The 15322-nt window shown below is 41.3% G+C and overlaps 1 protein-coding gene across 3 annotated transcripts in view; it reads right to left on the minus strand.

Moving 5' to 3' along the window:
- Nucleotides 1-11566, minus strand: part of OXR1 (oxidation resistance 1) — a 218297-nt gene extending 206731 nt beyond the window's left edge. For all 3 annotated transcript variants that reach the window (XM_031050634.2, XM_031050633.2, XM_031050631.2), the window contains exon 1: nucleotides 11535-11566. In XM_031050634.2, the coding sequence (XP_030906494.1) occupies nucleotides 11535-11551 (17 nt within the window). In that variant the 5' untranslated portion in view covers nucleotides 11552-11566. The remainder of the gene's footprint in view (nucleotides 1-11534) is intronic.
- Between the last annotated feature and the right edge of the window lie 3756 nt (nucleotides 11567-15322).

Consider the following 15322-nt stretch of genomic DNA (forward strand, 5'->3'; position numbering starts at 1 on the left):
AGCCTTGTGGCAATCAGCACTGGGCACAGCAGCATATATCCAAGCAATTTCACAAGTCATTGAGTATCTCAGCCTACTCCACATCCTGTGTAACCAGGACTTCCCCTTTCAATGCATCAATGCATTCCAGGAACTTCCTGGATTACTTGTGTCCTGCTGTGTTCGCTCTCCAACATATACCAGGCTGGTTAAAGTTCCCCGTGAGGACCCAGACCTGTGAATGTGAGGTTGCTCCCATCTGTCTATGGAGGGCCTCATCCACCCGGTCTCCCTGGTCAGGAGGCCTGTAGAAGACCCCCACTGTGATGTCATCTGGCCCTGCCCTCCCTTTAATCCTGACCCATAAACTCTCGGTCACCTTCTCATCCATCCCAAGGCAGAGCTCTGCTCACTCCAGCTGGTCACTGATGTAAAGTACAACACCCCCTCCTCATCTCCCCTGCCTGTCCTTCCTGAAGAGCTCTGTCTTTCCATTCCAACATTCCACTCATAGAAGCCATCCCACCATGTCTCTATGATATTAGAAAATCCATCCCAGAATTCTATGTTCAGAAAATAACCTTATTTATTATTTTTCTTAACATAAACAAGTGGGTCTTTGCAGATGAAGGAAGGCTTCCTCTGACATTATGGATCACACAAAAATATGCATTTGAAATACTGACCAATCATTTGTCATACACAGGAACAAAAGGGTTTGCCATGATAAGGCCTAACTCTCTAGTGGTGTTCTTTCACTGTGGTTATTTAAAATGCAAAAAGTATCTTAGAGTTACATTAAAGATGGAAGACCAAACAGGGATGAAAGATAAGACTACACAATCATCCCCTCACTGATTTTGTTGCACAGTTTTGGATTGACTATTGAGAAAGCTCCCTTAGCTCTTTCTGGAAAAAAAGTGAATAGCAAAAAGTTAATAATAAAGCCTGAGTTTTGCCTTCATTGAAAAATTAATGTAAGGGTTGAAGCCATGCTGTACTGGGGCCATTAAAAGCTTACAGGTATTAAGCTGAATACAGTGAGACACAACAAGCCCTCTACAGTCCTGGGCTGGCCCTTTTGGATTTGCTATACTGCTGATAGAATGAAGAATCATGCACCAAACATTAGCCAAAATAAATTATGCACCATATCTAGTACTAAATGAATTATACTGGCTCCTCAGAACTGCTCTTTTCATAAAGAGCCATCCCCCTAGACAGACTGCGGAAAACTGAGTGAATTTTCTTGCTGTAACTATGAGAACAGGAAACAGAGCTAAAGCTCCTATGTAATCAGTTTCAAAGCTAGAATTTAAATATGGCTACTTAGTTATAGAAGATTTGCTATGAACTTAAACTCATATTAACAATGAATTTTTGGATGTTTATAAGCTTAGAAACTGTTACAGAAATAACAACACAAAAATACTGGCTGTAGGGAAACCAGCTTCCCGTGTTCTTCTGATATTTACAATTAGGGAGCTTAATGAAATCGAGGGTATCAGATTTGTTTCATAATCCCTACAACTTGTACTATCATGACATCCTCCAACAAGGAGGATGGAACAAATGGATTATATCTACAGCCTAATTTTATAGTCTTCCCTTCGACTGATTTTCCTGTACTTTCCAACAATATTTAAGACAATATTTTGCAATTAATTGAAAGTCATTTAGTGCTCTCACCAAATTACTCGTCGATGAGTCTGGAGCAGATACACTTTCTTCTTCTCAAGTGCCTTTCATTTCTTCTCTGCATGCACAGACATGCACTTAATTAAAACTTTCCATCAAAGTGGCATTAGCTAGACACACAAGGCATACCAACTTGCTCTCAGGCTTCCTGCCAGAAAGCCAGCAGTGCTGATGCTTTCCTTCATTTACTTCAAAGTTTCAGCAAAACAGGCAATTTATGACCACATAAATACAGAGCCAACAACCCAAGACCACTATCTGCTGCAATACAGCACAGACACAGCCATTTTGTTGGTCCACTTAACTCAGACTGGTTCATGTTGCCAGATGCAGAACCAGAGCTCACTTTACCAAGTGTCTTCTGTAACACTGTCATAAAATAAATTACCAGGATGAGTGTTTAAAAAAGTGTCAGGGAGCAGCATGAACAAATCCCATTAGCAGTCAATAGGATTTGTGCACGTATCTATTATTCACCACACCAAAACCTTAACCCCAGGGCATAAAACATACAAGCGGTACGGAGATATATCACATTGTGGAATGAGGTTTAGTTTTGATTAGGATATTGGGATTTTTGGTAGGAAATAAAGATACAGGGAGGAAAGCCTTTTGATATAATATAGTGTTATGATTGTGGGCAGGGATTTAAAAAAGCATTGGATGAAAGGAAGACATCTGAGAAATCATGTAATTGCCGAAAAGCATTTGAGAAAGTCTGTAGCACAAAACAGCAGCCCTCATTATGTGGCACCAGTTCTGCTTTGGAAGGTTTCAGAGATGTGGTATCTGGCAAGCAACTCCAGAGACAAAAGGTATTTCTGATCACCAGTGTAGGTATTCCTACATGTGAAAAATACATCAGAGTCTAGATGATGCGACTTAGCTCTGCTAGGTGCTGATTGCCATACATGTGCTTTTCACATATAAGTTGAAATTAACTAGAGTGGCTTTAAATTGAGACTTGGTGTCATATGTGGCAGCACTGATAATTCTCTAATCTACATTTCCTAAAAATGAAAGAAATCTCACAAGTTATTTTATAGTCAGAACCTAACAGGAGCAGTTCTGTTAAGACTGGAAACATACCAACAACTGAAGGTATCTGCAAGGCACTGAAGCCCAAGCTCAGGATGAAATCTGAGCTTGAGGAAAAGTTCATCCTTCTCTGGGAACTATTTTATGCTTTCCTGTGCAAATGACTGAACTGGGGCGGAGTACATTCAACTTTCATTGTTCAGTAAGACTGACCTTTAGTTTATACCTTGACATATTTTTCTTCCAAATACATTTCTTGAAAGCGAAACCAAATGGCATTTTCCTCACCCTGAATACTCTCGGTAAAAAGTATTGTTAGAAAATTCAGGTGAAATTTTGACTTACAGAACAGGAGCAAAGGAATTTCACTGACTTCAGAAATACCAGAGTTTTGCTCTTCAGCAGGAGCTTGAATCATTCTGAATCACAGAATCCCAAGGGTTGGAAGGGACCTCGAAAGATCATCTAGTCCAACCCCCCTGCAAGAGCAGGGTAACCTAGAGTACATCACACAAGAACTTGTCCAGGCGGGCCTTGAATATCTCCAACGTAGGAGACTCCACAACTCCCCTGGGCAACCTGTTCCAGTGCTCTGTCACTCTCACAGTAAAGTTCTTCCTGATGTTCACATGGAACCTCCTATGCTCCATTTTACACCCATTGCCCCTTGTCCTATTACTGGATATCACTGAAAAAAGCCTAGCTCCATCATCCTGACACCCACCCTTTACATATTTGTAAACACTGATGAGGTCACCCCTCAGTCTCCTCTTCTCCAAGCTAAAGAGACCCAGCTCCCTCAGCCTCTCCTCATAAGGGGGGTGTTCCACTCCCTTCATCATCTTTGTGGCTCTGTGCTGGACTCTTTCAAGAAATTCCCTGTCCTTCTTGAACTGAGGGGCCCAGAACTGGGCACAATATTCCAGACGTGGCCTCACCAAGGCAGAGTAGATGGGGAGAAGAACCTCTCTTGCCCTACTAACCACACCCTTTCTAATGCACCCTAGGATGCCATTTGCCTTCTTGGCCACAAGGGCACATTGCTGGCTCATGGTCATCCTCCTGTCCACCAGGACCACAGGTCCCTTTCCCCTTCACTCCTTTCCAGCAGCTCAACCCCCAACCTGCACTGGTACATGGGGTTGTTCTTCCCCAGATGCAAGACTCTACACTTGCTCTTGTTGAATTTCATCAAGTTTCTCCCTGCCCAACTCTCCAGCCTGTCCAAGTCTCACTGAATGGTAACACAGCCTTCTGGTGTGTCAGCCACTCCTCCCAGTTTAGTGTCATCAGCGAACTTGCTGAGGGTACACTCAGTTCCCTCATCCAGGTCATTGATGAAAATATTAAACAGCACTGGTCCCAGCACCGACCCCTGAGGGACTCCACTAGTCACAGACCTCCAGCTAGATTCTGTGCCATTGACCACAACTCTCTGCCTTCTTCCTTTCAACCAGTTCTTGATCCACCTCACTACCTGATCATCAAGCCCACACTTCCTTAGCTTATCTATGAGGATGCTGTGGGAGACAGTATCAAATGCCTTACTGAAATAAAGAAAAAACACATCTACCGCTCTACCACCATCCCTCCACCTAGTTACTTCCTCATAGAAGGCTATAAGGTTGGTCAAACATGACTTTCCCCTCATATAACCATGCTGGCTGTTCTTAATGACCCCCTCATCCTTGATGTGCCTAGAGATAAGATGTGCCTAGAATAAGTTGTTCCATCAACTTTCCAGGGACGGAGGTAAGGCTGACCGGTCTAGAATTACCCGAGTCCTCCTTCTTGCCCTTCTTATAGACTGGTGTGACATTTGCCATCCTCCAATCCTCAGGCACCTCTCCCGTTTCCCACAACTTACCAAAGATGATGGAGAGTGCCCTAGCAATGATCTCCATCAGCTCCCTCAGCACCTGTGGGTGTATTCTATCCGGACCCACCAATTTATAGATGTCCAGATTGCATAGCTGATCCCTAACCCAATCCTCATTTACCAAAGCAAACGCCTCCTTTGTCCTTACTCCTTCTGGGTCTATAGGAATTTGGGGCCCCCGGAGAGAGTCTGCAGGAGTAAAGACAGAAGCAAAGAAGGCATTCAGCACCTCTGCCTTCTTTATATCCTCTGTCTCCAGGGCAGCCACCTCATTCAGCAGTGGGCCTATATTGCCTCTTGTGTTAGTTTTATTTGCTATGTATTTGAAGAAGCCCTTTCTATTGTCCTTAACCCGACTAGCAAGATTAAGTTCCAAGGAGGCCTTAGCTGAACAGGGTATAACAGGGAACACATCCCCGTATAATGAAGAGACAGCCACATGCACAACATAACTGAAGGGTCTTGATCAGAAACTCTGTGCCTCCTGAATCTTCTAAAGCATAAGGGAACTGGAAACACAACAAAAAATGTGTCTGCAATTTTCCTCACACATTAATTACTTGAGATCAACTGGAGAAGTAAATAAACACACCAGCATTCCAATGCAAAGAAAAACACACACAAAAAAAATCCAGTCACTGAGATGTTAAGTTCTCTTTGTAATTTCAAGCATCAGCCACTTTCGAAGAAGGAACTTGCAGTATTAAAGGTTATAACTGAAGTGCAAGTGTAATCCTATAATTAAAGACTCTGCATGCAATAATCAGATGATCTCACAAAAATTCTAAGATGTAACAAAGAAACACAGTAGGAGAGTTAAATAATTCTGAATATTAGAGCTACAGCATGAAGCTGGTGTAGAAATGGAGACAACTTTCTCTAACAAAAAGATACCTGCCAGGTTGGCTGGTTAGTTTGTGTAAATGCCTTTGAAAAGCTCTACATGAGGTGGAATGGAGCCTTATTGTAAAACAGACTTCTGTAAAAATGTAACAGAGAAAACTTTAATCACTTGAGATAAATTCAAATAGAATTGAATTTCTTTTATACTTTTATTTTTAAAAACATAGATTATATCCAAATATTAATTCATATTTTACAGTTAAGGATGCAGCTGCTTTAAGGAAATTTTCAAAAGCACCATAGGTTACATTTTTTGTGAATTTATTTGTATGTATAGGAAGAAAAATATTTATTGGATGGACTGGTAAAATAAAAATATGTATTTTCTATATTTTGTTACATATGTAATCATTTTATGGAACTTAAACCCCCAAATATGAATACTGATTGAGCTTTTTATATTGTAGTGGGCCTGGCTGAGATGGAGCTAATTCTCTTCATAGCAGCCTGTATGTGCTATGTTTCAGATCCGTGATTAAAACAGTGTTGATAACACATCCATATTTTGGCTATTGCTTAGTAGTATTGCTAATATCGCTTTGTTAAGTCCTTCTCTGTTTTCCACTCTGTTCCCCTGCATGGAATAGGCTGGGGAGTGGGCAAGAAGCTGGGAGGACACAAAATGGGAAGAGGTGACCAGAAGTGACCAAAGATATATTCAACACCCATATGATGCTGTGCTCAGCAATAAAAGCTGAAGGAAGATGGGACATTCATGGTTAGGGCATTTGCCTTCTACAGCAACTGCTTCAATATATGAGGAGTAATATTAAGAGAAGTGGGACTCTAAGTTAATAGAGGGTAAGCCTTCAAGAAGTGTATGTTTAAGGCAGCTACCAAGTTGCAGAGAGCAAAGTGCAGAGTTCTGCATGGAACTGGTCACAAGGAGATCATAAAGAATTTAGGTCAATAGAGTCCAAGCTGATAAACTGAGTGCAAGAGGCAGAAGATGCACAGCAGATACTCTGATAGACAGAAAACAGGAAACTGGGCACAAAGGGTCAGTAGTAGTGTGTGTGGCAAATACCAAATGCAATTAAAAGAGGAAAACTTAGCAAAACTTGATAAAGGAAACACCTGACAAAGATAAACTGCCAATCTACAGGGAAGCTGAAGTTCTGGTGTACGGTTAAGTTCCAGAGGTACAAACACATAAAGCTGTCAAGAAATAGAGAGACCTTGACCCCTTACATCCTGGATCCATTGGCACTGGGGTAGTGAACATCTAAGGTGAAGAAGAAAACTTCCCTGCTGCTCTCTGATGTGAGGAAGCAATCATTCATAACTGCATCAACATGCTCAGGTCCATGTCCTCTCCTTCTTGCTTATCCACACCCCTGCTGAGAGAAGCTGTGGGTTATCAGAAGAGAACCACACTCCATGTTGGAAGGACAAATTCTGCAACAGAGAGACCATCTATGCACTGAAGGCTTGAGTCACCCTATCTGAAGGGCTATGTGATCTATTAATAAATCTGAGCTCTCATTAAGCAAAGCACAGGCTAGAAAAAATGGCCAGATGTGTAAAAGGGGAAATAACCCTTGAAAACCGAGAGACAGTCAGTACAGGATGTTACACATTTTGTTGTCCTATATATATCTGTATACTAGACCATGTCTGTTCTAAGTCTCATAGCCACCTTTATCGTTTTGCATTATTCAGCTTCCAGGATGCAAAGCAGTAAAACAGTGCAAGACATTGCATGTTCATTATTTAGGAAATGGTAGTAAAAGAGTCCATGTTGGTAGGCATTATTTTGCAGTTACTACCATAACAAAATTCAACAATTGGAAGGTTTTTGCAGTAACAGAGCAGAGGAGACAAAGCCTGTTATGCCTTCATTCAAATAGTGTCACTTCCAATTAAAAAGCAAAAGAAAGGCAATAGTGAACACCATGAGAATTTAGGTCAAACCAGATCATTATTTCTGTACATTTAAAAATCCCACAGGAAAGAACATGCCCTTAGTGTTCAGCAGTGGACAGTTTTGTGGACACCCTTTAGAAGCTGGCAGAGGTATCAGAACAAAGACAGCAACAGTTCAGGACTAATGCCAACAAAACCCATTAAATTTAGAAACCATGTGTAAACATAGCTTTTCTGCAGCCAAGAGGAAAGAAGAAACTAGGTCCATATTATCTTGAAAATACTACAGTCTGTTCATATCTGGAGCTTATAAATGAACACTATTTCTGTAACTTTCTAATCAAAACCAAATAGAAGAATAAGAAGTCAGTAACTGTCACTGACCAGAAAACTGATGAGTCTCTCCAAATCTTTTCATCCTTCTTCTATACCAGTCATATTACTTGCCCAGCTCAGCTACCATCTAAGGCTATAAACAGGCCAATGTGAGTAGACACTGGTTTTTCCTCTTATCACAGGTCTCAAATTGCTGCTGACAGACCTGGCATAAGAAAATTTACTGTAACCTTCCAGGATGGCTGACTGGAAAGAAAACTGCCTCCAGAAACAACGGCTGTGTTATGAAACTCTCAGACCACTGGCCAAGGCTGCCAGCACTGCCATTCACCACCTGGCTGCCCATCACAAAGCACCAAATCAGCCATCAGCACCTTACAGAAGCTACCACCTGCATTAGCCACTAGTGCATCAGGCTGAACTCAAACCCTTACAAAGACCACAATAAGAATAACCCTGAGTTCACAACAGGGCAATCAGGGTGCCTGGAGATCAGAGTTCTTTCCTCTTGCAAGTTCTTGCTCTTGCAAGACTGAAATAAGTGCAGAACACGAACAATACAAGACATGAGAAACTCACTGACCTCTGCTATTCCAATGTTGGTGTCTATTGTTGATTTAATTAACTGGAGGAAAATTAACATGGCAGAAAAAAGTTGAGAGCCAAAAACAAGACAACAGAGAGAAACCACAATAGTTCAATACTTAAAAGCCTGAGATCAGCTCTCAAATTAAATTGAAATCAATAAGAATTCACCTCTTTGTTAGCAATGTCAGTGCACATTAACAACACAACTTCTTACAAAGAGCTAAGAAATACCTGCCCCACGTGTAAATTTTGTGAAAGTTGTTCTGATCACTCAGTTTTATTGGCTTCATTATTCACTCCATTCAACAGGGATTATCCACTATAAATAAACTCTGTACACAAAATTAAGAGAAAGGTAAAAATAAGAAAGGAACCAGGACACTATGTACCTGATAACTTCTGAAGATCTGGTGATAGGAAGTGATTCAATTTTTGAGTCAGAGTTGTAATTTTGTCAAATGTTTTGTGGACATTACAATTAGCAATGTATTATCAGAACTAAATAAAGATTGATTTTACAATAAAATAAACATTAAATTATCCTATTTTACAGAAAAACAGCTTTGTTCCTCATGATATTTCCAGGTAAATACAGTATTTTTTTCCAGGCAGAGAATTAATATTACAAACTGTACTGAGTTCAGCAGTAGCAGTCGTTTTTTTTCCTTCTTAGTAGCTGGTGCCACACTGTGGTTTTGACTTTCAGCCTGGGAACAGCGCTGATAACACCGATGTTTTTAGTTGTTGTTCACTAATGTTTAGTCTGACCAAGGACTTTCTGAGTCTCATGCTCTGCTAAGGAGGAGGGGAAGCCGGGAGGAAACAGACAGGACACCTGCCCCAAACTACCCAAAGAGGTATTGCATAACACAGCACATCATGTCCAGGATGTAAAACTGGGGGCAGTTACCTGGAAAGATCACTGCTCGGGTTGGGGTGGGTATCGGTCAATGGTGAGCGGTTGTATTCTCTCCCCTTGTTATTTCCCTTATCATTATTATTATTGGTGGTAGCAGCAGTGATATGTGTTATACCTTAGTTACTGGACTGTTCTTATCTCAACCTGTGGGAGTTACATTCTTTTCAATTCTCCTCCCCATCCCTCTGGGAGCAGGGGAAGGAAAAAAGGCGGGGAGTGAGAGAGTGAATATGTGGCTGATTTATGGCTGACTGGATTTAAACCATGACACAAACTCAAGTTTTTCAAAAACTCTCAAGTTTTAGGCAGTCTGTTTGTAGGTGTTTATACCTTTCTAAAGATTATCAATAAAATCTCAAGATTTTCTTGTTCACAGTTAACAGTCCTCTGGGAAAATTAAATTCAAAATGCACTTCAATGGAGAGAACAAAATACCTGACAAGTACTCAATCGCTAACTAAAATACGGTACCAATTTCAAGAATACTCGATGTAATTTCCCAGTTTACACATAGGCGGCTGCTAGTATGGAAATCCACTCAGCCTCTTCCCCTCTCAGAAGCACAAAATCCTTTGTTTATTGTAACTGGTTCAAAACTGTCTGTGCAAAGTGCAAAATAGCAGAACACAGTATGGGGAGAAGCATAGAATTTAATTTCCCCAGATATGCCTTTTGTCATAAACCCTTGTTTCTGGCCACGAAAGACAATTTCATATTGTCTGTAATATTCCTTATAAGGAATTTTCATTTGCATAGTAATCAAGATTCAATCTGGAAGGAAAAAAGCAATATAAGAATGACATTTCAAGGCTACCAATCAAACACTATTCTTTGCTTTGCCATTGCTTTATAATGCTAAGAAAAGATAAACAGACTATCCTAGGAGTAAAAAAATGTTTAAATTAGCACAGAAGGAGCTCATATGCCACTAAACAGTGGCAAAAATAACTAACACACCTGAATGTAATTTAACGTAATGTGTTTATTTCACTTAGCAGAATGTCTTTAGTTAACCTGAGTGGTAATGTTCTGCAGAGGCGAACAATTAAAAGCAGAAATCCTCAAATGGGAAGTTTGCAATTCCATTACTGTACCCTCAGCAACAGTTATCTTAAACTCAGCATACTGACAAAACAACAGACTCTGCACTTACCTAAAAATAAGACCAAAGTTTCCTTTTCCTAAAAAGCCATTACCATTTCACACAAACACAAAATACCCTATTGACTGTGTTGCCTCATGAGGCAAGAGTGCCCATGCTTGCAAGAGCACAAGAGACCAGCTGCCCCTGGCAGCACCTGACTCAGGTGAGGCTGCAGCTCAGACCAAAGCCTTGTGAAACCACTGTGGGAGCTGATGCCTCAGAAATCCAAGCTGCTTTTTCTTACTTGCCACCCCTGATTCCTGCAGGTGTGCAACATGCTGCTTCTTATGTGCTACCTAAGGGCAAGCTAACCTCCCCTCGTCCTACCAATTCAGAAGAGATGAGCTTCTTCTCCAGGTACCAGATTAAAAGTGCTCTGCCACTCACCAGGCTGCCATGAGGCTGGAGCGCAAATGTTAAAGCCTTTGACTAGCTTGTACTAGAAACCTACAAGCCTACAAACAAGCACAAAAATCAGGGAGTTCACATAAGGAAGGAATGGTCTATAGCACCTTTGTTCCACGGAGAACTCACACTCCCCTGTAGAAAACCCATAGGTGCTGGTACTTGGGCAAGCTGGTGCTGTGACGGCTTGTGCAGCTGCAGGCATTGTGGTGGAAGTATGACCATGCTGTCTGCTGACAGATCTAGGATATCTGATACTTAAGAATAGCACTCAAAAATGCAGGAAGTAGACAGCATGGATTAAAAAATGTTGGATTTGGGGTTTGTTTGGGTTTTTTGAGACATTTGGCATATAACACTGAATCATGCAGAATAAGAGATGGAAGTTACCTTATATTTAGTATGAACTCTGTGAAGTGGCAAAATCAACCTATCCTACACTAGTGCTTTGTTGTCCTGGTGTTACTTTCCAAACTCCAAAAGCAGGAGAGATGCCCTACATCACTAGTACAGTGCCTTCTTTAGCATTCTTGCTGTGACCCATAATGCCTTGGGGATACCATTTGCCTTTGCGCTACATGGCCTGTATGCCACGTCTGTCAAAGCAGACAAAGCTGTGCAGCAAAGAAAACCCAATCATTAGAATAAAAAGAGAGTATTGCTAGCTTGTATATTTTGTATAATAATACATTCAGAAAATGTAAAATTTTCAGATTAGAGACACAACAGCCACACTATTTTTGGAGATGAAAAGCGTAACAGCAAAGGTGAAAACTGACCTCTTAGCGCCAAACATGATGGTGAGGGCTTGTTTCACATTTACGAATGCACTGCTCTGCACAGGCTATTTCTGTTGACCTGGATGAGAAGCAAGAGAGAGATATTTAGATCAAGAAACTCAGGACCTTGATTTTAATATACTGAACAAAAAGTACATTAAACACTCTAAACAGAGAATACCTGGCAATTTTACACAAAGGTTAGCTAAACAATGTAAAGGTTAACAAGCAAAAGACAGAAGTTAAAAACTTGACCAAATTCTTAAGGCTTAAGCCCAAGGTTGTTACAGCACTTATTCCACAAAAGAGTTAAGTATAATGTCATGTGGTAGTGGAACATCTAAAAGCCCTTGCTCTGAAAGGTAAATTCATGTGCCCGACTGAAATTTGGGTGCCTCAAAGCAACTAAACAAGATCTTCCTGAATTGTCAGTCCAAACACAGCTATATAAATTTACATCTTAATTGCCTTTTGGTGCAATTTGTTAAATTACTATCTTGGTAAATTAATAATTATTCCAAAAAGAAACCATTCATATAAGTAAGAAATTTCCTGGAGCAGGCATATGAAGTATGAACTTCAGGAAATGTTATTCTTTGAAAATAAAAAATTCCATCCATTACACAAAAAAAAAAAAAAAACACATAGAAATAGAAAAGCATAACAGAATAATCAGGTCAGGAGGAACTGCCCAGTCCAACCCTCAGCTCAAAGCAGGTGTAATCAAAGATTTGTCCATTGACTTTTGAACATCTCTACAGCCTCTGGGGATCCAGGTTCGGTACTTCACCACCATCACAGTAAAAACATTTTTCTCAATACCTAACCAGAATTTTCCATGTTGTAACTTGTGCTTGCTACCTCTTACTGTAGCACTGTATAATTACGCAGAGAAGTCTAGCTCCTTTTCTTCAGCCCAGGTCCCCTCAAGAACAGCACTGCCCCCCAGCACATTGACTGCTGCCTCCAATTTGATGTTATTCACAAACTGGCCTAGGCTGCACTCCATCTCATCACTGATGTGGAGCACGAACCTTCCTTCTGTTGCCCAAAGTCATCAGCTTTCCCTCTCCTCTGTCTTGAGAACCACCTTCTACTACTTTTTCACTCACGGTCTGCATCTGTCCCTCCTTCCTTGTTTTGTGTGGCTCAGGCTCTTACCTTTGCAGAGTTTATGCAAAGACCCCAGGTATTCCCTCCTTACTTCTCTGCTGATGCATGGTTTGCTCATAATTTCTGCAGTTCCTTCCCTATGCAAGTCAGCTTGTCCTTCAGTGTACCTGTCCCCAGGACAGGCCCCCATCACTAAACCCCAGCTTCTCACCTCCCTCAGTGTGCCATTTGGGTCAAGGCCTCCAGCATGCCAAAGAGGTTAGTGCCAGTCACTGCCACGAATGTACCTTGTGGGGTGTGAGACCATCACTGCACACCTTCCAAGCCACCCTAGGCAAGTTTAAGCAGAGATGCTCTGTGTCCCTGCTGTGCTACCAGCTGTGACAAGGATGTCACTGTTGTTCTGCATAAGCTTAGCCATCCCAAAGGCCATTCCCAGCAGCAGCCTTATCCAGGCTAAGGTGCCAGAAGCAGTGCCCAGCAGAACTGGAAGCAGAGACTCAAACTGCCACACAAACTGGGAAGAGCAGCCCAGGCTGGGCCCTGCATGCTCCCAGCCTCACAGAGTCCCTTCTGCAGCCCCTGTTCACAGTGCTCCAGACTTTCACTGCCTAAGGAGCAGCTGAAGAGCAAGTGGAAAGCGCAGGCAAGCACTGGCCCCTCCAGCTCAAGGCTTCCTGCACCAGCTCCCTTCCCATGAGACTGCAATGGCTCCAGACATCAGTTCATTTCCCTTGTGAATGCCATCACACATGTCCACTGCCCTCGCAACATGTAATTCTGATGCTGTTCTGCCCTATTCCCAAATGTTCAGCTGAAAGCAAAATGACATAGCTTACAAAATAAATAAAATTCTATCCTAGTTTAGTTGATTTTTTGAAATGTAAATGTGCAATCTAAATACAAATGTTTTGTTTGTTAGGAAGAAACTGTGACTACATGATCCTGATAGACAGGAGGACTTCTGTCTACAAACTCACTCCTAAATTAGTAAGATGCTCAAGGGGACTTCACGTCTCTATGTCAGACCAGATAAAATGACACCAGGTAAAACGTCTTGTTACCTCCAAGCAAGGAAGTGGCATTTTCACAGCACCACACTTCATTAGGGGTTTGGGCAGTGACATTTTAGTCTCAGTTTACCAGCTGATCTTAAAGCATTTTCTTTCTTGTTTTGTGTAGGGCTTTTTATTTTGGTGTGGCTCCTTCACTTGTACAGCTGCAACGAGTCAAAGGGAACCTCCCTCTTCCTTCCCATGCCCTCTTGTCCCAGAATCACTGCCTTGCAGCTGGGCAAGCAACTCAAATAACATCAGCTGAAGTACCTTTTCCTTCCCATGCAATTATTCTGTTCTCTCTGCCAATCACTATATCGGTCACTTTACACTGAGAGCATAACAAATGCATGCTCCAAGTTAACTGTCTTGATTGGGAAGTTCTAAAGCCTCTAAGCCAAGTATCCACTCCAATTGAAAAATCAATGGATTTGGGGCATGCATACTCCTTGCATGTTTTGGGAAATCATACTCCAATGCATATTTATGATCATCAGGCTAACTTGAAGACTAAGTTCTCAGATACACAGCACAGAGATGGAACATGGATGAGATTAAGGACTGCAACTCAGCCTCTGCCCCAGTGCACACATTAAGTATCTCAAGCATTTAGACAGCTAATTATATAATATGGAGCCTAAATCTGCAAACGCACTACAAAGACCTGAGAGACCTGAATCAGGCATTCCTCTTCTCTTAGAAGTAGCAAGGTTCAAGCTCCTTAATTTAATTTTCAGAAGTATTTAGGTTGTGACCTGGAAGTCCAGGTCCCATATTTGAAAATGATACAGTCACTTAAGATACCAGGAGTACACTGAAAACTTTAACCCCAGTTTATTCAATTATTTGATAGTCATCTCTGTTTCCACTAAAGAGCATCATTCACAAGCATTTAATCTATTTTAAGCACCTTACATTAGTAGGTAAGGCTGCCTTTATATTCATAAGAACTTGAACTGAAGGGCTCTGATGCTTTCTGTATCCTCTTGGATATAAATAATGTTAGTGATGACATAAGGTATTGCGGTTTCTCAGAACACAGGACAAGTTATTTGAGGAAAACAAACAGGTATGAAACTGCTGAGTAGCTGAAGCATCCTCCCTTGATGGTGACTGGTGCAGAAGTAGGAAGAGCAAGGTGCTGGATATTACAACCTGTACCAGCAGAAACTTTGCTGGCAGCATCACCTTCCTTTTCCTTGAGGCATAACCATATTCTTTTCAGAAAAAGAAAAACAAAAGCAAACAACTGATACAATCACCAAACATATTAAATGAAACATTAATTTGGACTTTGGACATTTTTTCCCTTAAAGAAGGTTTTTGCATAGGAACACTTCCCATAGCATTTCACTGGCTTAGTGAGGGTAGTTGTGTCAGCTACTGCCTTTTAGTTGAATCTCATCCCTCTGTGATAGAACGTAACATCCTCAGGGTAAAGTGTCAGAACAGCCTGGGAGAATCATCTTTGCTCTCTTCTAAACAGCCACATTAAACATCTAAGAAAGCCTGTTTAAAATAACAGACTCATTTTGCACCAGAACACATGATAAATACTGTTTGTCTGTTAAAGATGCCATTTCATACAGTAAAACTGCCAAAAAAACTCAGTAAACCTTT

The sequence above is a fragment of the Melopsittacus undulatus genome, chromosome 1 (genome assembly GCF_012275295.1).
Source record: "Melopsittacus undulatus isolate bMelUnd1 chromosome 1, bMelUnd1.mat.Z, whole genome shotgun sequence".
Lineage (NCBI taxonomy): Eukaryota > Metazoa > Chordata > Aves > Psittaciformes > Psittaculidae > Melopsittacus > Melopsittacus undulatus.